A 24,552-nucleotide genomic window follows, 5' to 3' on the forward strand; every position below is an offset into this window, starting at 1 on the left:
CACTGACAAGTTACAAGCTTAGGCACAGGCGGATTCTGGTTGCTTTGTCCTTTCGCGGGAGCCCGATCTTCCATTCAGGCCAGCAGCAAATAGCTAGGAGAGAGGAGTGGTCTGGTAGATAGCCTCTAGGCTTCCAGGATTTGACCCTCCAGATTATGCAAAAACTAGATGAGCGCTATTTAAGACAGGAATTGCCCTGAACTCTGGAGCGAATCTCAACAGTTGGATTGCTGCTGTGCCCCTCTGGTTTGTAATTCACACAGTCTGTCTCATCATTAAGTTATATATCCCAACCAACAAGTTAACCGCAACTATGCTTATCTTCTGGAAGGTCATAAGTATCCTCACAGGTAGGCAAGGTGTTCCTGTCTAGTGTAGCCAAATGCCATGGGAAGACACTTGTCCCAGCCTGAGTGTAATACATATCAAGGACATTCCCAGCGTTGGGCCTACACCTTCAGTACCAGCACTAACAAAGACACGTGGTTCTCTGAGTTTGAGGCCAGCCTGGTCTAGAGTGAGTTCCAGGTCAGCCAGGGCTACAGAGAAACACTGTCTCTCTGTTTCTATCTCTCTCTGTGTGTCTCTGATCCTGTATGTTTGTCTCTTTCAGTCTCTCTCTCTCTCTCTCTCTCTCTCTCTCTCTCTCACACACACACACACACACACACACACACACGCACACACACAGATCTCTTCCTCTTGGAGCCCTAGAGCCTTTATTGTCCACTAACTGGTATAAAGCAGTGCTGCTGAAGGTTGGGACCTTTGGCTGTTTTGAGAGTCACGATTCCTGGACCACTGGCTCCAAAACTCATTTTCCTTGTTAAAATTTGACTCCCTGTGAAGGATAATAGCTGGTTGTGATGGCATACATGGGAGGCTGAGTGAGTGCCAGGCCAGCCTGTGCCACTTCTAGCAAGATCTTACCAAAAGTTAAAAAACAAACCCGGGAACTGAAACAGAGCTGTCATGAGTTGGAGGCTGGTCTCCAGTGTGAGACCCTTTCTCAAATAAAGAAACCAAATGAGCTGGGTGTGGTAGTGGACACATTCAGTCCCAGAACTCGGGAGACGGAGACAGGAGGATCTCTGTGAGTTCTAGGCCAGCCAATGATACATAGCAAGACTCTGTTTCAAATTAAAAATTGAAAAATCGGGGTTGGGTATTTAGCTCAGTGGTAGAGCACTTGCCTAGCAAGCACAAGGCCCTGGGTTCGGTCCCCAGCTCCAGAAAAAAAAGAAAAAAAATTGAAAAATCCTGGGCATGCCAACTGTCCTAGCACTTGAAAGGCCACGGATCTCACAAACTTCACAAATCTGAGGCCACCCTTGGTCCTATGTAAGTTGGAGGGTCACAAAACTAGGTATTATGGTACATCCCTGTGATGCATGAGCAAGTCTTAGCCCAGCGTTGTCTATGGAGTAGATTTAGGGTAGCCAAAGCTACAAGGGAGACCCCGCCTTAAAAAAACAAAAATCACAAACACTAGAATCTGGGTTATTTTACTCAGGGAAAAAACAGCTGTGAAGCAAAACTGAATGTTTGCTTCAATATATCGAGTTGTATTTGCTCTTTGGGATGCCCATTGACCACCGGGTTAGCCCATGAGGCTGATGCATCTCCCCCTCCCCCCCTTCCCAAGAAACCTTGTTCCTTACTATATAAACAGCCTTGACCCTGAAGACTGGGTTGATTGTTCCTCCCAGCTGCTGCCTTTTGATTTGACAAGGTCTTGCTATGTAGCCCTAGCTGACATAGAGCTGGCTATGGACCGTGCTGGTCTCAAACTTGTAAACATCTTCTCACCTCTGCATTTTCCTACCAGTGTGAGTCTCTTCTTGTTCCCATAATCTGTTGTTCAGGGACCTTTCTCCTAGCAGAGGCTAACAATAGCAACTATTTCCAGAGTGCTCGCTGAGTACTTGGCCCAGCTGCAGACACTCCCTCCCTCTAAGAGCTTACTTAATACAACTGATAGGCTTTCAAAAGCATGGACACACCCTACTATCTTGATTGCCTTTTGTTTGTGTATGGTGGGGGAGAGGGTTGAATCTAGGACTGGACGTGTTGGCCAAGCACTGTATCGCTGAACTCAGCACTCTTGTTATCTTTTGAGTTAGGGACTCACCACACTGTTGCCCAGATTAGCCTTGAACTGATTCTGTCATTCAGGCACACCTTTCTGTAGCCCTTCTGGCTTCAGGCTTATTTCTTGTATTTACTTTGCTTCCAACACACATTTAAGTGACAGCCATCTTAGATTTATGTACATGCTCTAGGAATGTTCTTCTAATTCTTAGGGGTGATCCTCATTTCCAAGTTCTTAGGAAAAACAAATATTTCAGCCTACAGAGATTTACAGAACTTCCTTCTACTCACTAAATTCCAGGGGTCCTTGTACTGGCTGGGTTTTTATGTCAACTGGACACAAGCTGGAGTTATCGCAGAGAAAGGAGCCTCAGTTGATGAAATGCCTCCATGAGACCCAACTGTAAGGCATTTTCTCAACTAGTGATCAAGGGAGGAGGTCCCAGCCCATTGTGGGTGGTGCTATCCCTGAGTTAGTAGTCTTGGGTTCTATAAGAGAGCAAGCTGAGCAAGCCAGGGGAAGCAAGCCAGTAAGTAACATCCCCCCATGGTCTCTGCATCAGCTCCTGAGTTCCAGCTTCAACTTCTTTTAGTGATGTACAGCAATGTGAATGTGTAAGCTGAATATAAACCCTTTCCCCCCAACTTGCTTCATGAATAGAAACCCTGACTAAGCAGTCCTCATCAGGTCTAAGGATAACAGCCTTGTGGCTACTAGAAAACTGGACTGACCTTATCCCTGTACCCTGCTCACGTCTTTGGAAAGGACTGTGATGGTTTGTATATGCTTGGTCCAGGGAATGGCACTATTAGAAGGTGTAGCCCTGTTGGAGTAGGTGTGGCCCTGTTGGAGTAGGTGTGTTAGTATGGGTGTGGGCTATAAAACTCTCATCCTAGCTGCCTGGAAGTGTTTTCTGCTAACAGCCTCCAGATGAAGATGGAGAACTCTCAGCTCCTCCTGTACCTGCCTGACCGAATGTTGCCATGTTCCTGCCTTGATGATAATGAACTAAACCTCCAAACCTGTAAACCAGTCTCAACTAAATGACTTTATAAGAGCTGCCTTGGTCCTGGTGTCTGTTCACAGCAGTAAAACCCTAAGACAGAAGTTGGTACCAGGAGTAGGGTATTGCTGTGATAGTACTGACCATGCTTTTGTTCGGAAGAATGTAGATCGGGACTTTGGATTTGGAAAGCAGTAGAATGCTTTAAATGGGGCTTAATGGGCTATCCTAGTAGGAATATGGAAGACTTTGTTACTGAGAGTGATTTGAATTGTGAGGACCTGGCCCAACAGGTCTTATGGTACAAACTGATAATTGTGCTCTGCTCAAAATAGATTTCTCTGGAGATCGCCAGAGAGCTTATCCAAATAGCTCAGCTCTCAAAGACCGAAGCCCAGTCTTTTTTTTTTTTACATATCAATACAGTCATTTACTCCAGGTTCCCTTTTTTTTTTTAAAAAAAAACCCAGTTCCCTTTTGATTATCCCACAAATCATCATGTCATGACTCTCACCCCTTGATTCTTAGAGGCAGCAAACCTATTTTTTTTTTTAACATTGCAAATGAATTCAGAGATCTGACTGTCTTTAAAAGTACAGACACTAAGCTAGCTGGGTGGGATCCTTTCCTGAGATTACCATTCCCACCATTCCTAGGCCTGGACCTAAACTCACTCTGTCCTAGGCTAACCTTGAACTCATGAATCTGCTTGCCTTTGTAAGCACAAACAACAATAAACTTGCCTGGGTGGGATCTTGCCCTGCAATCCCCACTCCCCAAGTCTCTTTATCTCCTTCCTTAGTATCTTTCTGACAAGCTGGCTCACAGTGCAGCTGCCTTTGTTCTTTTAGGTTCCTGAAGCCCCTTATTCAATTCATAGTGCATCCTTATATTTTGCATAGTTGAGAAGTTGTATATTTTTGAACACATGTTTTCAGAGTTCTTTCCTACAGGCTTAATGGCTGTCCCTAAGGTCACATAGACACACTCTTGCTTCCTGAACTCTGATTATTTCAGAGTTGTTAACCTTGACAGAAAATACATTCACCAATAACTTTGTCAGGGAGACTGTTTCCTGAAGGAGAAACATGAAAATATATATATATATATATACATATATATATATATATATTTTTTTTTTTTCCCCCACAGTCACATAGGTTACAGATAATACCTATAACTTTTAGGCAGAGGTGCCACTTAGAAGATAACAGAAGGGCTGGAAAGATGGCTCAGCGGTTAAGAGCACTGACTGTTCTTCCGGAGGTCCTGAGTTCAATTCCCAGCAACCACATGGTGGCTCATGACCATCTGTAATGGGATCTGATGCCCTCTTCTGGTGTGTCTGAGGACAGCTACAATGTACTCAGTGTACTCATACAAATAAAATAAATAAACCTTAAAAAAAAAGATAACAGAAACAAAGCAGAACTCTTCTGGTTTTTTAAAAGTTTTTAAATTGCAATTTCACATCATGTACCCCAATTCCACTCATTTCCCTGTCCCTTCATATCCACCCTTTGCCCTTGCAACTTCCCCCCAAAAGAAAACAAAACAACCTCCCCCAAAAAACAAACAAAATAAATAAATCTCACTGTGGAAGCTGCAGTGTGTCATGGTGTGTCACACAGTAAACCTTGTAGGATGATGTCATCACTCAGGTGTAGGCGGGTACAAGATAGAACGAGGCCTGTCATTGGATGAGAAGAAAGGATGGGCAGGAGAAAAAGTTAGAGAGAGAGAGGAGACTGGAGGAAGCAGAAGAAGCAACGGAGAGAACATGGAGGCTGATGTTAAGATTCCTCTCTGCACATTTACAGGTTGTTATGAATATTCTTAAGGGATGGATGTGTACAGGGCTTTGTATGTTTAGGTGGGCAATTATATCTTATCAATTGGATCAGAGGTTATTGTGTTGTGTGTTTCTTTCATGTGGCAATTTAAGTTTAAGAGAGTGTGTGGTGGGCTGAGACACTAAGCCGCCACAGAATTGGGATGTATATCTCTGCCATGGTGGCAACCTGCCTTGGGAACTAGATGGGCAGAGAGATTGCTGCCAGGCTCAGAGAGAAGCCAGTGTGATATGGGATGGAGCAGAGCAGGTGAGAGGCTTTGTTGACTGAGATGAAGATATCTACCAGATTATCTTGGGGCACTGCGGTGCCGGATCTAGTGCGGGGTAAAAGACAACATTTTTTCTAATTTTACAGAAACAATACCTAGTTTCCCACACAATTTACTTGCTAATATTCATTAGTCATTCATGGTCTGGTAAGAGGCCTCTGGCTTCTGCTACACTATCAATACTGGATCCTCAATGGGTCTCACTCCTCTCAGATATCCTGTTGTTGCCATGTGTCTTAGTTAGGGCTTTACTGCTGTGAACAGACACTATGGCCACCTCTTATAAAGGGCAACATTTAATTTAAGCTGGCTTACTGGTTCTGAAATTCAGTCCATTATCATGATGGTGGGAAGCATAACAGCATCCAAGCAGGCATGGCTAGAAGAGCTGAGAGTTCTAAACCTTTTCAGAAGGCAAACAAGACTGGCTTCTAGGCAGCTAGGAGTAGGGTCTCTCAAAGTCCACCCCCAAAATGACACGCTTCCTCTAACAAGGCCGCACCTCCTAATGGTGCCACTCCCTGGGCCAAGCCTATTCAAACCACCATACCAGGTGTCATGGAGATACCACAGTTTTAGATCCGCTGTACTAAACTCCTTCACATGTTCCAGCACTTTATAGATGGGGTAGATGTTGAGATGGGCCAACTCAAAGCCCTTGATCTGGGCCTGGGTGGTAACTGAAATGGTCAGCCCACCAGGTCTGCAGCACCCACACCACCAGGACCAGCTCTCCAGCAATGTCCAGGCTAGCTCACAGAAGTGCCATAGCTGGCAAGGGGCAGGGCCAGCTCTTCCTCCTGCTCTCAGGACTTTGGGTTTGGCTCACCAATGCCCACACCCTAGGGTCTGTTTACTGTACTGCTCAGGGGAGGTGCAGTTACCTCATTCCCAAGTTCTACCTATGGCTAGCCTGCAGCTGGGCCAGATCTCCTACTCAAATGACCTCAGTGCCAGCTCTGCCACCTGCCACAGTCATCTCTCCCTCACCTACACCACCACACAGCAGATGAGAGGTGAGGCCACCTCTCCTGTACTGGCATTCATACCCTCAGACCAGCTTTCACTACCCCCTGCCCCCCAACCCCAGCTCTACTGTGTGGCAGCCAGTGAGGGATGGGGCAAGATCTCCTGAACAAGAGGGGCAGGGCCAGCTCTGTGCAGCCTTTGGATACCAACATGGTCCAGGGTGGCAGCCCAGTCCAGGGAAGTTTGCATGGCTATTGGTGGTAGTATGGGCCACTAACATTGAACAAAGATACAGAGCACTGCTGCTGCATGGCCACAGACATGGCCTTCGGTGGCAGTATGGACTGGGACATTACCATGGCCTCAAGTGGTAGTACAGGCTACCACATCAGGCTACCCCCCCCATTCCCCCAACCCCTTGTTTCTCCTCCTCCAATGAGGACATTCTTTAAACTGTTGCCTTAGGTTTTTGCCCCACCTCAGAAATGTTTTATCTGTTCTCACCATTCCCTGCTTGAAGAAGTAATCCTAAAGTCATATAGGAACCAGACCAGGGGACAGAGCCCACAAATACGTTTGGCATTTTTCTGATGTCCAGTCAGGACATTTTTGGCTCATGACTGAGGACATGAATTGAGGTCCCTATGTCTAAACTGTCCCACTTTTATCTCCCAGCCTCATGATCCCTGCCCAAAAAGATGGCTCCAGCTGTCATTTAAGAACTTGGGAAGTTGTTTTTTTTTTAAATTGTTTTTTCTTTTCTTTTTTTTTCTGGAGCTGGGGACCGAACCCAGGGCCTTGTGCTTGCTAGGCAAGCGCTCTACCACTGAGCTAAATCCCCAACCGGAAGTTGATTTTTTTAATATACATTTATTTTAGTGAGGTGTGTGTACCAGAGGACAACTTATAGGAATCTACTCTCTTCCTCCAACATGGGGTTTTAGAGATTAAAAACAAAATATCTCTATATACCTTTGGCTATCTTGGAACTCTCCATATAGATTAGCCTGACTTCAAACTCACGGAAATCCACCTGCCCCTGCCTCCCCAGTACTGGAATTAAAGGCATTCATCACTACTCCTGCCACCATTTGGACTTTTAATAGGTATCTCCAATATACCATCAACATTTCCTCATTCCTCTTTTACAAGCATCTCCATATGACTTTTCTGGCTTTAGGTACCTTCTTTCTGATCTCAACTAGATGGCTGCAGTAGTCTCTTTATGGTATCTGTGTTTCAATTTCTACACACACACACACACACACCTCTTCCCAACACAGCAATCAGATGATACTTAGAGGATTGTTGTTTGTTTTTTCAGTTTAAATTTTTGTATTACCGTTATTTGATTTGTGTGTGCCACTGTGCATTTATTTGGGATCAGAGGAAAACTTGTGGGAATCAGTTCTCCTTTTACTATGTGGGTCCTAGGGGCCAACCTTACGTCATCAGACTGGACAACAAATGTGCTTAACTGCTAAGCCATCTTACCTCAGTTCCCTTTAGAGCCTGTTCCTATAAAAAAAACTTGAAGTGCATCTTCTCATAGGGCTGGGATAACTGTAGAGCTAGAGTGATAACTCAGCAATTAAGATTCTATAGTGGGACTCTTTCTGCCATCTTCTCTCACTGTCACCATGGTGCGAATGAATGTTCTGGCAGTTGCTCTCAAGAGCATCAACAATGCGGAGAAGAGGGGCAAACGCCAGGTCCTCATCAGGCCGTGTTCCAAAGTCATCGTTCGGTTCCTAACTGTGATGACGAAGCATGGCTACATTGGTGAATTCGAGATCATTGATGATCACAGAGCTGGGAAGATTGTTGTGAACCTGACAGGAAGGCTGAACAAGTATGGAGTTATAAGCCCTAGATTTTATGTTCAACTCAAAGACCTAGAGAAGTGGCAGAACAATCTGCTCCCATCATGGCAGTTTGGTTTCATTGTGCTGACAACCTCGGCTGGCATCATGGACCATGAAGAAGCAAGACGAAAACATACAGGAGGGAAAATCCTGGGATTCTTTTTTTTTAAATGTAAAGCATAAATAAAAAGCCTCTGTGGACTGTGAGAAAAAAAAAAGATTCTATAGTGGGGGAGGGGGGGCTGAAGAGATGGCCCAGCGGTTAAGAGCACTGGCTGTACTTCCGGAGGTCCTGAGTTCAATTCCCAGCAACCACATGGTGGCTCACGACCATCTGTAATGGGGTCTGATGCCCTCTTCTAGTGTATCTGAAGACAGCTACAGTGTACTCACATAAAATAAATAAACCTTAAAAAAACCTATACTGGCTTGATGTATGGGTTGTCCATATCACATTCATATACTGCCCTTTTTTCCAGACCCTGAGGACAACAAAAGGAAAAGGGGCAGTGAGTGTCTCTCTGGCTGCAGGAACAGGGGAACTCCCATCACTAGAATTGGGGATTGTGTGCCATGTCACCAAGGGCTTGATGTTTGGTAGGGTTTGAAGGGGGACTGGCCTATCCTGATAGAAAGGGAGCTTTCGGAAGGCCCGCTTGGGGTTTAGTAATAAAGATACAGAGACATTTGTATAGAATAAGGCTGTTGGCTTGTTTTCTGAGGCAGTTCCTTAGCTAGTCCTCTAGATTCAACACTCCACCCCCCCAACCACCACCACTGTGTCTCCACCTCTGTGGCTTTTTCTGCTCCCTCCTGGCTCCAATCCCATTCTCCTTCCTGCACCAGCCTTCAGCAATTTATTCATTCAAAGCCACATTCCTTCCTCACACAAAAAGCTCTTGGCATAGGGGGAGAGGTTCCACAGCTTCCTTACTCTGAGTCAATCAGCAGGACTATACCATGTCTGTCTCTTAGTGTTACCTTTTGACCAGATTGAGGGCTACAGGACCTCCCCTACACCAACTTGCTTTTCAACATGATAACCTCAGTGAGTCATCTTTTGGGGTAGATGAGGAAGCGACACATATTTACACATAGAAAGCATGTATTGTGGACTATAGAAATGACAACACCATATATCCTGCCAGCACCACTCAGAGGAATTAACAAAGGAGAGTACAGGAACACGCCTTCATAGTCAGTTGGTATGGTATGTGTGGCAGAAGGTTACCCCAATGAGTGGGGGCTCAGTAGAAATTCTTCCGGCCTTAGTTCTGCTTCTGTGATTTCAGACAGGAATTGTTTGCCAGACTGTTCACCCCTTACCGATGAAGGGGTTAGGTCTTGTATTTACACTCTGAATTTCTCATAATTGGTGGGTTCCATTAGTCACTGAGAATTGCAGGAACACAGAACCTCCAGACCAACCTGAGCAACACTTTAACTCCAGCATTTGGGAGGCAGAGGTAAATGGATCTCTTTGAGTTTGAGGCCAGTCTGGTCTATATAAAAGTTACCAGGACAACTAGTGCTAAGACATCCTGTCTCAATAAAAAATAAAATAAAATAAAATAAAATAAAATAAAATAAAATAAAATAAAATGATGACCAAGGTGGCTCATGCTCACTTGTAATCTCATTAATTTGGATCGAAGCTGGTTGGATTGTGGTGAATTTGTGGCTGACCTGGGCTACCTAAGGAAACTGTGTCAAAAAAAGTAAAAGGCACAGCTGCTTCCAATTCTGATTATTTGTTTGGTATTGCTCAGTATTACTTGGCAAGAAGAATCCCTCTGCCAGTCCAGTGACAGACCTGATGCTGGCTGGGATGGAACTATTCCTCAACTCTAGGAACCACTGGAACTGAGACGTTTGCAGAGTTCTAACCGCGTTCTTGGCAGAGACAATACTCTCCTCTTTTTAAAAATTTATTAGCATTCTACTTTTCTAACTTTGTGTACCCTTTTTTTTTTCTTTCTTTCTTTCTTTCTTTCTTTCTTTTTTTTTTTTTAAAGATTTCTTTTATCAGTGCTCTAGCTGCATGTACATGAGCATGCCAGAAGAGGGCATCGGATCTTATTATAGATGGTTGTGATCCACCATCTGGGTAATGGGAACTGAACTCAATGACCTCTGGAAGAGCAGCCAGTGCTCTTAATTGCTGAACCATCTTTCCAGGGTTCGAGAGATAGCTCAGCCATTAAAAGTTTGGCTCACAACCAAAAATATGAGACAATTCTTTTAAAGACGATAACTCCTCACTCTGGGAACTGACATCTGCATCTATTGAGGGGGCAGACTGTCTTTGGTCATCAAAGACAGAAATCTGACAGACTAGGGGCTGCCAAGATGGCTCATTAAGAATAATTGACTGTTTTTTCAAAGGTCCTGAGGAATCCCATGATGGTTCACAAACATGGGATCTGAAGCTCTCTTTTGGTGTGCATGAAGACCGAGCACTCACATACATAAAATACGTCAATGAATAAATCTTAAAAACAAAACAAAACAAAAAAAAACACAACACTAGAGAAAGTCTACCGGACTGCTAATAAAGCTGTCTTTGCCCAACACGCCTCTCCTTCCGCAAGTCTTTCTCCCCACTCCCCTTTCAAAACAGGAAGTTCCAGATTTGGACGAATGAAAAGTCGGGGGCGTGTCTTCAATATTTCTTTTGATTGGTCCAGGAGCATGGAGGCGGGGGTCTTCCCTTGTCGTGGCGGAAATTACGTTGGGTTCTCAACGTGCTCTCAGCTTCTCGGGCTTTCTCCATCATGGTGCGGAAGCTTAAGTTCCATGAGCAGAAGCTGCTGAAACAGGTGGACTTCCTAAACTGGGAAGTCACCGACCATAACCTTCACGAGCTGCGCGTACTGCGACGGTACGGGCTCCAGCGGCGCGAGGAGTACACACGCTACAACCAGCTGAGCCGGGCCGTGCGCGAGCTGGCGCGGCGCCTGCGCGACCTGCCGGAACGCGACCCGTTTCGCGTTCGCGCCTCGGCGGCGCTGTTGGACAAGTTGTACGCTCTGGGCCTGGTGCCCACGCGCGGCTCACTAGAACTCTGCGACTCCGTCTCCGCCTCGTCCTTTTGCCGCCGCCGCTTGCCTACTTTGCTCCTCAAGCTACGCATGGCACAGCATCTCCAGGCTGCTGTGGCTTTTGTGGAGCAGGGTCACGTCCGCGTGGGCCCAGACGTGGTCACCGATCCCGCCTTTCTCGTCACTCGCAGCATGGAAGACTTTGTCACCTGGGTGGACTCATCCAAGATCAAGCGGCACGTGTTGGAGTACAATGAGGAGCGCGATGACTTTGATCTTGATGCCTAGCGAGTCTTGTCCTGGTTTCTCAGCTACAGGTCACTGAACCGGGGATGGGGAGAATCGCCTCTGTGTTCCGGGAAATTTTCTTAGAATTTGGACTGACAATTGACTGTGTCTTGAGAGACAGTGGGAAGCAGTTTTTACTGCTCTGGGGACTGTTAGCTTCTTGTACCTTAAACTGTGGTGTAGAAGCAGGAATGTTACCTCTTCCCTTCTTTGCTTTATCATCGTGAAATAGAACAGATGGAGAGTTTGAGTTCATTTTATTTATACCATTTAAAGAAATCCTTTCCTAATGCCAATAAATGTCCCGACCACGTTGTTTAAATGCACATTTTGGTCTGGTCCTTCGTCTTACCATATCTGTTGATCTCGCTAGCTGAAGAGCCTAAGAGGAGGAAAAGGGTTGTAGACGTGAGACTCTGCAGCCTCACGTGGAGGCTGCAGGATGTTGTACACGCTGGGCAGATTTGTCACTTACCCAGTCCTTTTCTCGGAATGAATGTTTTGGCAGAGCTTTTATCCACAAGACTTCCTGTTGATATTTCAGCCCCAGGAAATACCATATTAAAGTCTTGGAGTGTTTGCTTGCCTAAGGAAATGATCGCCCTGTAGTTTGGCCAGCTAGTGGTTAGAAGGGACCCAGGAGGTTCCTGAAAACAGATGTTCTTCAAGGTCCTGGCTTCAGAGTTACTAAAAAAAACAAACAAAAAAAAAAAACAAACAAACGAGCAAAAGGGGTGGGTAGTGTTGGCACAGCCTTAAACCCAGCAGTTGGAAGGTTAAAGCAGACAGATCTTTGAGTTTGAGGCCAGCCTGGTCTACATTAAGGAGTTACAGGACAATCAGGGATACACAGAGAAACTATTTCAGGACCAAAAAAAAAAAAAAAAAAAAAAAAAAAACCCAGCAGCAAAAGGAAAAACATGAAGCAATAGAACTGGTAAATAGATCACCAAGTTTTATCCTAAACAAAATAAAATTCATCAGAGTCCAGCAGATTAATGTATTTGTATGTGGTGGCCGGTATTTTTCTTCTCTTTTGAGACAGGTTTTGATTTGAGGCTCAAGCTGGTCTGGAACTTGAAGGGATCCTCCTGCCTCAGCCTCTCCAGTGTGGAGATTGCGTTGTGCACTGATGAGGCTCAGATTGTCTGTATTTTCTCTTCTTCACTAGTGAGCCAGGCAAGATAGCTCACTGGGGAAGGCACTCACTTGCTGCTCAAGCTGTGAGTTTAGTTTTGGAACCCACATGCTGGAAGGAGAGAGCTGACCCTCCACATGCATGGTATGTCATTTACATTCATACAAGCAAAAGAAAGTAAACTAGGGGAGGTAACATTAAATGATTCCAAATACTAGATTAAGTTTTAGGTGGGTAATGACATTAGTTTATTTAACCCTCCCGACAAGCCCATTTAAATGGGTAGACCAGTTACCCTGCATTTTTCAGAAGAGAATGGAAGATAAATCAGTATTTTTTTTTTTCTTTTCTATTTTTCGGAGCTGGGGACCGAACCCAGGGCCTTGTGCTTGCTAGGCAAACACTCTACCACTGAGCTAAATCCCCAGCCCCTGATAAATCAGTATTTGCATGATGATTAAGATAATCTTTTGAGTACTAATGCACAGCTGGCCCTTAAAAGGTGTGTAGGAGTCTAAGCTTTCTGCTCAGTAGCGACACTAGGCCATGATTGGTTTCAGCAGGATTCTTTTTAAGAAGTTAGACAGAGCTGCTGTATTATGCTCTAAGCACTTGGGTGGTAATGACAGGAGAAACACTGAGAATGTGGGGTCAGCCAAGGCTACACAGCCAGGGTGTCTCAAGAAACAGACTAAAGAGATAACCAAGCAGTGAAGAGCACTAGCCGTTCTTCCGGAAACTCTAATTCCAAGGATCCAGTGTCCTCAGTCGTGCACATGATATATAGACATATGCAAGCAAAATACTCATATACCAAGAGAGGGGGAGAAAGACTGGGTGTGATGGCAAATGCCTTTAATAATTTTTCTTTTTTGGTTCTTTTTTTTTTTTTTTTTTTTTTTTTCGGAGCTGGGGACTGAACCCAGGGCCTTGAGCTTCCTAGGCAAGCGCTCTACCACTGAGCTAAATCCCCAACCCCATAATTTTTCTTTTGACTCATCTGGACAGTGGTAGCACACACGTTTAATCCCAGCACTGAGGAGGCTGAGGCGGATCTGTGGTCTAGAGAGTAAGTTCGAGTACAGCCAGAGCTACACAGAGAAACCGTGTCTCAATACCACCTACCCCAAAAACCTTAAAAAAAAACAAAACAACCGCTGAAAGTGAGGACAGAAATGGCTCCGATGTTAGGAGCTTACTCTGCCCCTCAAGAGGATCCCAGGGTGTTACACTTACTATTACCTATAACTCCAGCTCCAGGGGCATGAAATAACTTCGCCTCCTTAGGTACCTGCACTTACATATGTTCACGCATACACATAAACAAAATTAATTCTTTTAAAGGATTATAGAGGCTGGGCTGTATGGCACATGCCTTTAAACATCCCAGCACCCGGGAGGTATGGGCAGGTGCATCTCTGTGTTTGAGGCCAACCTGGTTTACAGTGAGTTCCAGGATAGCCAGAGCTACACCGAGAAACCCTGTCTAAAACTAAACAAAACAAAAACAGAAGAGAAGAACAAGAATGATCTGGAGAGACGGCTCAGCCTGGATGTATGTTTGTTATAAATACCTTGTGGGGTATTCACCAGAGAATACTGCTTGGATGTGGGTTTGTCACTAGAAAATCTTTTGGCTGTCAGTCTACTCAACTACACAGAGCCTTTTTCAGGGGGAGCTTTTAAGCACAAAATCAATCATGTTTTGGGGTGACATACTTAACAAGAACAGTTTGCCAGAAGTGGAGTTACTGAAGCCAAAAAGTAGTTAGTACATTTAGAGACTTTTCCAGAACTATGGACTTTGATGGATTAGGTATTTGTTTTCATTGTTTCATTGTTTTACAGCCTGAATGGCTCTCCCACCATGGAATCAGTGTGTGAGGTCTGGGGGTTTGTTACATAGCTATGGCCTCGTGCTGGAGAGAGATCTCTGAAGTTCAGAGTACTTGCTTTCCTTGCAGAAAATCCAGGTTTGATGTCTAATACCCATATGGTATTTATAGCTATGTATAACTCCAGTTCCCAGGATCCAGTGCCTGCTTTTGACCTCTGAGCACCAGTCATGCAGGTGATAAACATACATACATTCAGGCAAGCACTCATACACATAAAATGAGAATAAATACATATTTCTTAAAAGTAGCTATGGCAACTTGGCTCAGAGGTGTTTATTGCATCTCCTAGCAGCAAGAGCCAGTCCTTTTTTTCTTTTTCCCCTCAGGCATGCTACACAAATACTTAGCCACTAAGCTATAGCCTAGTTCTTTTACTCTTGGTTTTTCGAGTCAGGGTTTCTCTGTGTCACCGTGGCTATCCTGGAACTCACTCTGTTGCTCATGCTGGCCTCAAACTCAGAGATCCACCTGCCTCTGCCCCCAGAATGCTGGGATGAAAGTATGCACCACCACTGCCTGGCTTCTTTTACTTTTTAAATTATTTCTAGGGTCTCACTATTTAGCTGGAGAGCTGATCTGGATTTCACTGTGTAGACCAACTGGTCTTGGATTTGGGGGGGGTTCCTCCTGCGTGTCTCCAGGTACTGGGATTAAAGTGTACATCACCATGCCTAGCTCTTGGTTTTGGTTTTTTGTGTTTTGTTTCTTGGTTTTTTTTGTTTGTTTGTTTGGTTTTTCTTTGTTTTTGTTTTTGTTTTTAAGGCATGGGGTTGGAAGGTAGGAGGTGAGACATGGTCTCAATGTAGCCCTGGCTATCCTGATCTTGAACTCAAGAGATCCACCAACCCCTGTCTCCCAAATACTGAGAGTAAAAGCAGGCGCCAGCTTAATTTTTGAAACGAGCTTTATAGTGTCCAGGCTAGTTTAGAATTCTTGAACCCAAGCAGTGATCCTCCTGCCTCTGGCTTCTAGAGGAGCAGGGATTACACGTGATTATTACCACATTCAGCTCAAAAGATTTTTGTTTTGTTTTGTTTAGATTTACTCCTTGGCAGTGGTGAACACACCTTTAATCCCAGCATTTGGGAGGCAGAGGGAGGCTAATCTCTTGAGTTCGAGGCCAGTCTGATCTGTAGAACAAGTTTCAGGACAGCAAGGCTGCACAGAAAAACCCTGTCATTGGATGCCTTTGGAGCTTGCTGGAGTTACAGGAAGTGTCAAACTTCCTAATATGGGTGCTGGGAATTGAACTCAGGTTCTCTGGAAGACCAGATATGCTCTTACCTGCTGTGCTGGCTAGCTGTCGGGTCCCTTGGAGCTGGAATTATGTGTTAATGAGATGTCTGGTGCGAGTGATGGGGCCCAGTCTCCTTAAGTCTTCTTACCTGCCAGGCTATCTCCAGCTCCGCACACATTTCATACACTTCTTTTTCAATAGAGTCACTAGAGTTCAGGGATCCTCAATTAGGAAAATGACTCCATGAGATTGGGCAAGTTTGATCTTTACCATGAGGATATATTTCTCCTTTTGTCTTTGCACATGACTACTTAACCAGCAACAACCCAACAACCAATCAGGGCTCTAGCATTTATATACCCTCTGAAATGCTCTCTTCTGCCTTCTTTGGGTAGCAGGTATATATACTTGTGGTACATACACATATATTTAGGCAAATCATGCACACAGACTAAAAATAAATCTTTTTTTCCTCTATTTTTTAAAAAAGATTTATTTATTATTTATATCAGTACACTGTAGCTGTCATCAGACACACCAGAAGAGGGCATCAGATCTCATTACAGATGGTTGTGAGCCACCATGTGGTTGCTGGGATTTGAACTCAGGACCTCTGGAAGAGCAGTCAGTACTCTTAACTGCTGAGCCATCTCTCCAGCCCCCTAAAAATAAATCTTTATAAACAAGAACAATATCTAGAAATTGGGTCTTGTGTAGATCTGTAATCCAAGCTTCTTGGATGATAAAGCTGGGAATTATAAGATTAAACCTTCCTAGATTTTTTTTTTTTCTGGAGGACCACTGAGCTAAATCCCCAACCCAAACCTTCCTAGATTTAAGTGTAAGTCTGTGCTAGTCTAGGCAACTTCATGAGACCCACAAAGGACTGGCTATAAAGGGCTAAGGCTTCCTTTAGATTAATGGATGGCTCAGTTAGCCAGTGAAAAGCACTTAGAATGTGAGTCTTAGGGTTTAGTCCCCAGTACCCTGAAATGAAAAATAAATACAATGAAAATAGAATTATAAATTTAATATTAACTGGCCTCTCTTGCTGACTGAATACATTTAACCTGATGTCAGCTGACTGTTGAAAAGGAGGAAGAAAAATGGGACGTGCTGTATACACTGTAATCTCAGAACTTCAGAACAGATGAAGGATCAAAGGTCATCCACTACTTGTATCGTTCCTGACCAGCCTAGGCTGCACAAGACTTTTGAAACTATCCCTACCCTTCAAACTCCCAAAAAGAAGGAAGATGAAGCCAGGCATGGTGCATTCCACTGAACACATCAGTAAGAGATGTTATAGACTCACATTCCAGTTATTCAAGAGACTGAGGCAGGAGTGGCCAGTGACCTGCCTTCATATCCTCAGGGTCTTGACATGAGGTTAGAACTTAAATAAAGGTGAAAATTAAACCAAAGGAATCTTGGGTAAGGTGGTCTCTAATAAGATGTTGGAGCAGTGTCAAATCTCTATCCAGGAAAATGTTTCTTCCTCTGCTGGCACCAGGCTTCAGGTTTTTCCTTCTCCCAACATGTGATTCCTGAAGAAATTCCAATTCCCAGTAGCCCAAAATATATTTGTCTCTTCACTTGCCAGGACTTCTATCTGCCCCTCTGGTGGCTCTGCCTTGGGAACTCAGATGTCTGCTGCATTTTGGTTTCCGAAGTTTCTGCAGGTCTGCAGTTTGCTCTGTTTCAGCACTCACTCAGTCTGGCCTGGTGGCATTTTCTTTTCTTTTTTTGCTTTTTGAGACATGGTCTCACTATGTTGCTCTAATTGTCTTGGAACTTAGCAGGCTTCTCTTAAACTCATAGAGGTCTGCTTGCCTCTACTTCCCAAGTGCTGGAATTAGAGACATGGTGCCAACATGCTAGCTGGCATTTTCCCCCCTTTGGTTATGAACCACTGTTCCAACTCTAAATCCTACAGTTTAGGTTCCTGAGTTGGGATTTTTCTTTTTTTCTTTTTTTTTTTTCCCCTTTTCTTTTTTTCGGAGCTGAAAAAATTGAATTCAGGAAGAACAGCCAATGTGCTTAACTGCTGAGCCATCTCTTCATCCCCTCTGTGTTAGTTTATGAGACAGGATCTCATGTGGCCCAGGTTGGCTTCAAACGTGTCACAGAGCCAAGACGTTACTTGAAATCCTAATTCTTCTGCCTCTACCTCTCAAGTGCCTATTATTACAGTCAAGGGCCACCACAACCTGTTCCTGTTATCTTATTATTATTTTTAAAGATTTATTTATTTTATTTGTTCTGTATTCTATTGAGATTGGCAGTGGTGTGGAGGCTTCAATACTGATAATCAAACTTGCTCCCGGTCTTTTGAGGACAAAACTGTGACTTCATGGTGGCCACCTCCCTGGGTCTGCTCAGACCCTTTATCTTGCTAATGTGATTTTCTGAATGACATGGTCATTCAGAAATTGGTCAGTCCTTGAAGGCACTAGCTGCGGGATAGTGGCTCCTTGGTGCAGTAAGTCTGGTCCTGTCTACTTTGGAGTTCTCTCTCAGTACAAGCTGTAACCTCTTCCGACAGACCCAGGACTCTAGCTTCCCAGTTGTTACCTGGGGAGGCCGGCCAGTCTTGGGGGGTGGGGTGGGGTCTCGGATTTGGCCATATTTCTGTCGTCGTATTCTAGGCAGTCTGGGCTGAACTCAGGAGGATCACTCTCTACAGAAACAACAGAAGAGGGCACCGCATCCCATTACAGATTGTTGTGAGCCACCATGTGGTTGCTGGGAATTGAACTCAGGACCTCTGAAAGAAGTTAGTGCTGTTAACCGATGGGCCACCTCTCCAGTCCATCCTGCTATTTTTATACATGTATATTTTGTCATTTCTTTTTGAGGCAGGAACTCACAGATATATGCCTGCCTCTGTTTCCTGAGTGCTAGGATTAATGGCTTGCGCCAGATACCACCACCACCACCCTCTCCAAATTACTCCCTCCCGGCCACCCACAGGACTCCTTACTTTCCAGGAACTCTGAAGACTCTGTGTCCTCTAACATAGAGATCTGCCTATCTGTCTCTTGAGTGCTGGTATTAAAAGGCATGCGCTAGCACTATCACAAGTCTTGTTTTCACCTCCCACCTACCCACTCTGCTGAGCTACATCCCTACCCACACCCGGGTTCATTGAGGCGTTAGAAGCAACGCATCTGGCTCTCATTATAAGCACTGGGTAAGTAGCAAGCCTGTTTTCATTTTACATCCTAGCAGTCTTACCCTGCAGACACGGTTTATGGGTTTGGTCTGGTCCACTCATTTAGTCACTTTCACATCGGACTCAAGTGCTGAACGCTACCTCTCAGGAATCGAATCAGGGCCCTTTCGCGTCGTGTTAGAAGGGATAATGGGGAAAAAAAGTTTATTAGTTCGAAACTTGAAAGTCATTGAGAAAACCACAGAAGCAAGACAAAGGGGCTGTCGCCGCAACTCTGCAACTTGGGCAGACCTGGGAAGGTGGCGGCCATGAAGTCACAGTTTTGTCGGTGAAAGGACACGGGGCAAGTTTGCGATCAGTACTGAAGCTTCCGCGCCACTGACAATATCACTAGAATCTCGAACAAACCCTAAACCAAATCTGAAAGCCCCTTCCTGGCGAGAAGCGTCCCTTAGCTCAGGGCGGAAGTAATGGCCTGCCGCGACTCAACTCCCGCGATGCACCGCGGCAGGCGGAGCCGGAAGTTTGCGTGACAAGTCTGAGGGGGCGTGCCTAGCTCCGCTAGGGCACCTAATTGGTCAATCGGCGTAGGCACCAGCGGCGTGCGCGAGTGGCACCTTGGTGTGGTAAGTCTGGCCTTGTCTACTTTGGAGTTCTCTCTCAGCGCAAGCTGTAACTTCTTCCGACGGATTCTGGCTTCACCGCTGTTACCTGTGGAGGCCGGCCAGTCTTGCGGGTCTCGGATTTGGCCATCTTTCTGTCGTCGTATTCCAGACAGACTGGCCCTAACTCATGAGGAACATTAATGTGTAGCAAGGCGAATTCTATAACCGAGAAACAGACAACTCCATTGCCAGAGAGACAGCAGAGGGGAGGACGGCAGAGTTCACGGACGCGTGGTGGGAGCATCTGTAGCGCTGGAGAAGAGGCTTGGTGGGCCTGACACTTAAGAGTTCGTTTGCTTCTTTCCTCGGCCTCCTGCCTTGCTGCTTTGCAGGTGTATGCCACCTAGGGTACCGTTAGGGACCGTTTCAATGGCATACTGAGGGGGAAGCGCAGTAATTATCTACCGAATACTCCCCGTTATATTACAAAGACTGTAATGCACACCTTAAATTCACACTGATAATGGCACTTTTAACAAATTTTCTAAGAAAGCACTCTTAGCTGGGCGCGGTGGCGCACGCCTTTAATCTCAACGCTCAGTAGGCAGGCAGAGCTCTATGAGTTCGAGGCCAGCCTGGTCTACAAGGCGAGTTCCATTACAGCCAGGTGTGTTACATAGAAAACCTGTCCCGAAAAAAACAAAACAGAAGAAAAATATGTTTAATGTCTTAAGAATATAGGAATGCAGCTTTCTTTTTTCTCCTGGGTTATGTATGACCCAAGGCTTGGTGCAAATATGGTGCATACTTGGCAAGTACTTTACCAACTGAGGTATAGCACCATCCTTTATTTTTCCTATTTATTTTCATGGGTCATGTATGCATATGTGTATGTGTGTTTTGCCTTAGTGTATCAGCACCATTTGGGTGCAGTGCTGGGAGGAAAGTCAGAAGAGGGCTCCAGTTCCCTGGAACTGGTTTCCAGGTGGTCATGAATCACCGTGTGGAACGCAGGTCCTCTGGAAGAGCAACCAGTACTCTTAATCTAATGGCTGAATCATCTCTCCAGTACCCTTCCACCCTAGATCCTATCCTGTCCTGCCCAGTCTTGCAGGGTGGAAACAGTTGATAACAATGTAAAAATACTTTCCACTGCAGAACTGTATATTTGAGGTTAAGATGGTGAATTCATGTTTACTAACCTTGCTCCACCCCCAAACCAATCAAAACCAAGCACTGTCACTGAGCTACAAAGCCAACTGCACAGCTACGTTGATGCAGAACCGGGAGTTGGACCTAGGGGCATCACATATGCAAAGGAGACAACTCCTTTATTGAGCTATAATTCCAGCTACCCCCTTTTAAAAAGATTAAGTTTATTATTTATGTGCCTAACTATATGTATGTGTACCATGTGCTTGCCTGGTGCTCACAGAGACCAGGAGAGGGTATCAGATTTGTTGTGAACCACTGTATTGGTGCTAGGAATTGAACCTAGTTTCCTCTGTAGGAGTGGCAAGTGCTCCTAACTCCTGAGCCATCTCTCCAGCCTGTTTGGTTTTTTTGAGGCAGGGTCTCAATAGACCTGCACATGTCTAGAATTCCCTATGTATCTGAGACTGGTCTTGAATTGCTGATCCTCCTTTCCTGCCATCCCTCCATGATCCCCCCCAGTGCTGGGATTTTAGGTATTGGTGAGCTTGGTTCCAGCCTGTTTTCTTTTTCTTCCTGACAAAGCAAGTAAGTAAGTCAGTAAGTAAGGTCTGACCAGGTTAGCAGGCTGGTTGTGAGCTTACTCTGTAACCCAGCCAGGCCTTAACCTGTCAGCCTCCTTCCTCACCCTGTGGAGTAGCTGAGGTTATGAGATTATAGGTGTGAATCACCATGTTTTTTGTTGTGGTTTTAGAACAGGGTCTCTCTAATGTATTCCTGACTGACTTGGAGCGCACTATATAAACCAGCCTGGCTTTCAGTTTGCAGTGATCCTTGTGGGTGCTGTGGTTATAGGAATGTGTGTACCTGGCTACCACCTCTTTGTTGTTTATGTGTTTGTTGACTTGTTAATAGCAAGTAGAGACTTAGGTGTCATTGCGGCATATTCAGACAAAAATCTATTTTTCTTTTTGTTTCTCTTCCCAACATCTCCCTGTTATGCTTTTTCTCCCAGCCTTCTTTCTGCTTTCCTGTTGTGTATGTTCTTCTTATTCGTCCTCTCCCGTTCTATTTTTATTTCCCATTTCCTGTATATGAGTGTTTTGCCTATATGTGTATATGTGCAACATATACATGCTTGGTGCTGTTAGAGGCCAGAAGAGGGCACCAAGTCCTTGAAACTGAAGTTTCAGATGGTTTTGATGTAGGTGCTGGGAACTGAACTCAGGTCCTGTAGAAGAGTGGATAGTTATGGTTTGTTTGTTTGTTAGAAGTCACTATTAGACTATGCTGTCCTTGAACTCACAGAGATCCACCTACCTCCCGAGTGCTGGAATTAAAGGTATACACTTCTATGTTCCACATGCATCCAGTGCTCTTGACTGCTGAGCCATCTTTGTAGACCCATCCCAAATACCCTTTCAATATATCTTGATCAATTACCTATATCAATTCTTATACCTTTTTTTTTTTTTTTGGTTCTTTTTTTCGGAGCTGGGAACCGAACCCAGGGCCTTGCACTTCCTAGGCAAGCGCTCTACCACTGAGCTAAATCCCCAACCCATACCCTTTTATATAACACTAAAAGTTAGGATCCACATATGAGAGAAAGCATTCAATGTTTATCTTTCTACCTATTTTATTACCTCACTTAAAACAATGCTTTACAGATCCAGGGTCTCATGTTAGCCCTTCCTGGACTGGTACTCACAAAGATCTGTCTGTCTCTGTCTCCCAAGTGCTGGGATTAAAGGTGTGCCAACCTAGCTGGTGAATGCCATATTTTTATTATCTTTTCTGTTGACTATCTAAGCTGGTTCCATTTCCTTGGTTTTGTGAATTATGCAGCGATAAACATGGATCTGCACATTTCTGTAACTCCAGTTCCAAGGATCTGATGCCCTCTTCTGGCCTCTGAGGGCATCAGGCTTGTACATGCCACACATATATACATACAGGCAAAACACTCATACACAGGAAATGGAAAATGAAAATAAGTCTTTTTAAAGGGAGGAGAGGACAAAAAAAAACAAAACAAAACAAAACAAAACAAAACAAAACAAAACACATACATAACAGGAAAGAAGGCCGGGAGAACACTGAGTCCTTTGGGTATATATCCAGAAGTGGTGTCTTAATTAGCCTTTTATTTCTATGATAAAACACTAACCAAAAGCAACTTAAGGAGTAAGGGGTTTACAATTCCAGGTAACAGTCTGTCACTGAGGGAATGAGAGCAGGAACCTGTAGGCAGAAACTGATGCAGAGGCTGTAGCGGAATTTTCTTTATTGGCTTGTTCTTCATGGCTTAGTCAGCTAGCTTTCTTATAGCATGAAGGATCACCTGCCCAGGGGCACTGCCCATAGTAAACTGGGTCCTCCCACATCATCCATCAATGAAGAAAAGTACCACAGCCAAACATTAGACAGAGTTCGGGAAGTCTTGTGGGAGAGTTGGGGAAGGATTGAAGAACCCTGAAGGGACAGGGACTCCATAAGAAGGCCAACAGAGTCAACTAATCTGGATCCTTGGGGGCTCCCAGAGACAGAACTACCAACCAAAGAGCATGCACGGGCTGGACCTACCTCCCACCCCTATCCTGCACATATGTAGCAGATGTGCAGTTTGGTCTTCATGTGGGTCCCCCAACTGGAGCAGGTCCCTGACTCTGTTGCCTGCTTGTGGATCCCATTCCCCTAACTGGACTCCTTTGTTTGGCCTCAGTGGGAGAGGATGTAGTGACTTGAAGTGCCAGGGTAGGTTGGTACCTGGGGAGACTTCCCCCTTCTCAGGGGAGAAGGGGAGGAGGCACTGGGAGGATGGGGATAGTAATCAGGATGTAAAGTGAATAAATAAATAAATTAATTGGGGAAAGTGTACCACAAGCTTTCTTATAAGGCCAGTCTGGTGAGGACATTTTCCTCTTCCTCCTCCTCTTCCTCCTTCTTCCTCCTCCTTCCTCCCCTTCTTCCTCCTCTTCTTCTTCTTCCTCCCCTTCTTCCTTCTCCTCCTCCTCCTCTTTTTTTTTTTTTTTTTTTTTGTAGCCCTGGCTGTCCTGGAACTCTATGTAGACCGGATTTGCCTCTGCCTCCACCTCCCAATTAAGGCTGGAATTAAGGCCCTGTGTGTCACCACACCTGACCTTGGCATTACTTATTTATATTTTAAATATTTTTTATGTGTATATGTTTGCCTGAGTGTATGTTTGTGCAGCAAAGTGAGTGCAGGAGACCTTGGAAGTCAGAAGAAGCCATTGAACCCTGGAACCGGGAGTTACAGGCTGTGGTGAGCTGTCAGTTAAATCCAGGTCTCCTACAATAGCAGTACATGCTCTTAACTGCTGAGCTGTCTCTCCAGATCATGGGACATTTTTTTAATTGATGTTTCTTGTTTTAAGATGACTCTGGTTTTTGTCATATTTGTCATAAAATTAGCCAGCACAAATGGTATTGCTGTGTCATTTATAGCTCTATTTTAAATTTTTTTAGAAACATCTATACTAATTTCCATAATAGCTGAATAGGCCTATACTCCCAGCAGAAGTAAGTATAAATTCATATTTCCTCACAACCTCTCCAGTATTTGTTATCAGTTTTCTTTGTGATAGCAATTCTGACTGTAGTGAGGTGAAATATCAAAGTGGTTTTTAATTATTTTTTTATTTGTATGAGGACTTGCCTGTGTATGTGTGTGTGTGTGTGTGTGATGCCTTAATATCTCGAAGAGGCCAGAACTGGAGTTACAGAGGATTAAGAATGACCACATGGGTACTAAGAACTGAATTTGGGACCTCTGCAATGTCAAGTGCACTTATTCACTGAGCTGTATCTCCAGCCCCTCAAAGTGGTTTTAATTTACATTTTCCTGATGACTCCCACAATGTGGATCCTAGGGATCAGACTTAGGTCCCCAGACTTGGCAGCAAATGCCTTACCTCTGGGCTATCACATTGGCCCCTGCTGAA

General features: G+C 44.7%; 2 protein-coding genes, 1 long non-coding RNA gene and 1 pseudogene across 27 annotated transcripts in view; 3 read left to right on the plus strand and 1 right to left on the minus strand.

Moving 5' to 3' along the window:
- Positions 1-7,793: 7,793 nt before the first annotated feature.
- On the plus strand, positions 7,794-8,251 carry Rps15al7 (ribosomal protein S15a like 7; annotated as a pseudogene).
- Positions 8,252-10,818: 2,567 nt separating this feature from the next.
- Positions 10,819-11,707, plus strand: Imp3 (IMP U3 small nucleolar ribonucleoprotein 3). The gene has a single exon (NM_001108152.1). It carries the CDS (start codon positions 10,828-10,830, stop codon positions 11,380-11,382), a length of 555 nt encoding a protein of 184 aa, NP_001101622.1. The 5' UTR covers positions 10,819-10,827; the 3' UTR covers positions 11,383-11,707.
- A 4,431-nt stretch (positions 11,708-16,138) lies between these two features.
- On the minus strand, positions 16,139-19,299 carry LOC148004148 (uncharacterized). The gene is made up of 3 exons (XR_015627711.1): positions 19,122-19,299; positions 18,893-18,994; positions 16,139-18,335 (listed from the first exon to the last, which is right to left on the minus strand). It is a non-coding gene; the product is annotated as an uncharacterized LOC148004148 (long non-coding RNA).
- Positions 18,551-24,552, plus strand: part of Snupn (snurportin 1) — a 43,452-nt gene continuing 37,450 nt past the window's right edge. For 6 of the 25 annotated variants that reach the window (XR_015626758.1, XM_087562554.1, XM_087562562.1 and 3 more), the window contains exon 1: positions 19,411-19,782. Coding sequence is in view for 4 of the 25 variants with exons in the window: in XM_087562560.1 (XP_087418686.1) it covers positions 20,054-20,102 (49 nt within the window). In the remaining 21 variants the exon portion in view is untranslated. Of the gene's footprint in view, positions 18,849-19,410; positions 20,103-24,552 lie in introns of those variants that run through there. The other 19 variants (XR_015626754.1, XM_087562560.1, XM_087562563.1 and 16 more) reach the window with 7 other exon arrangements.

The sequence above is a fragment of the Rattus norvegicus genome, chromosome 8 (genome assembly GCF_021556685.1).
Source record: "Rattus norvegicus strain SHRSP/BbbUtx chromosome 8, alternate assembly SHRSP_T2T, whole genome shotgun sequence".
Classification (NCBI taxonomy): Eukaryota; Metazoa; Chordata; class Mammalia; order Rodentia; family Muridae; genus Rattus; species Rattus norvegicus.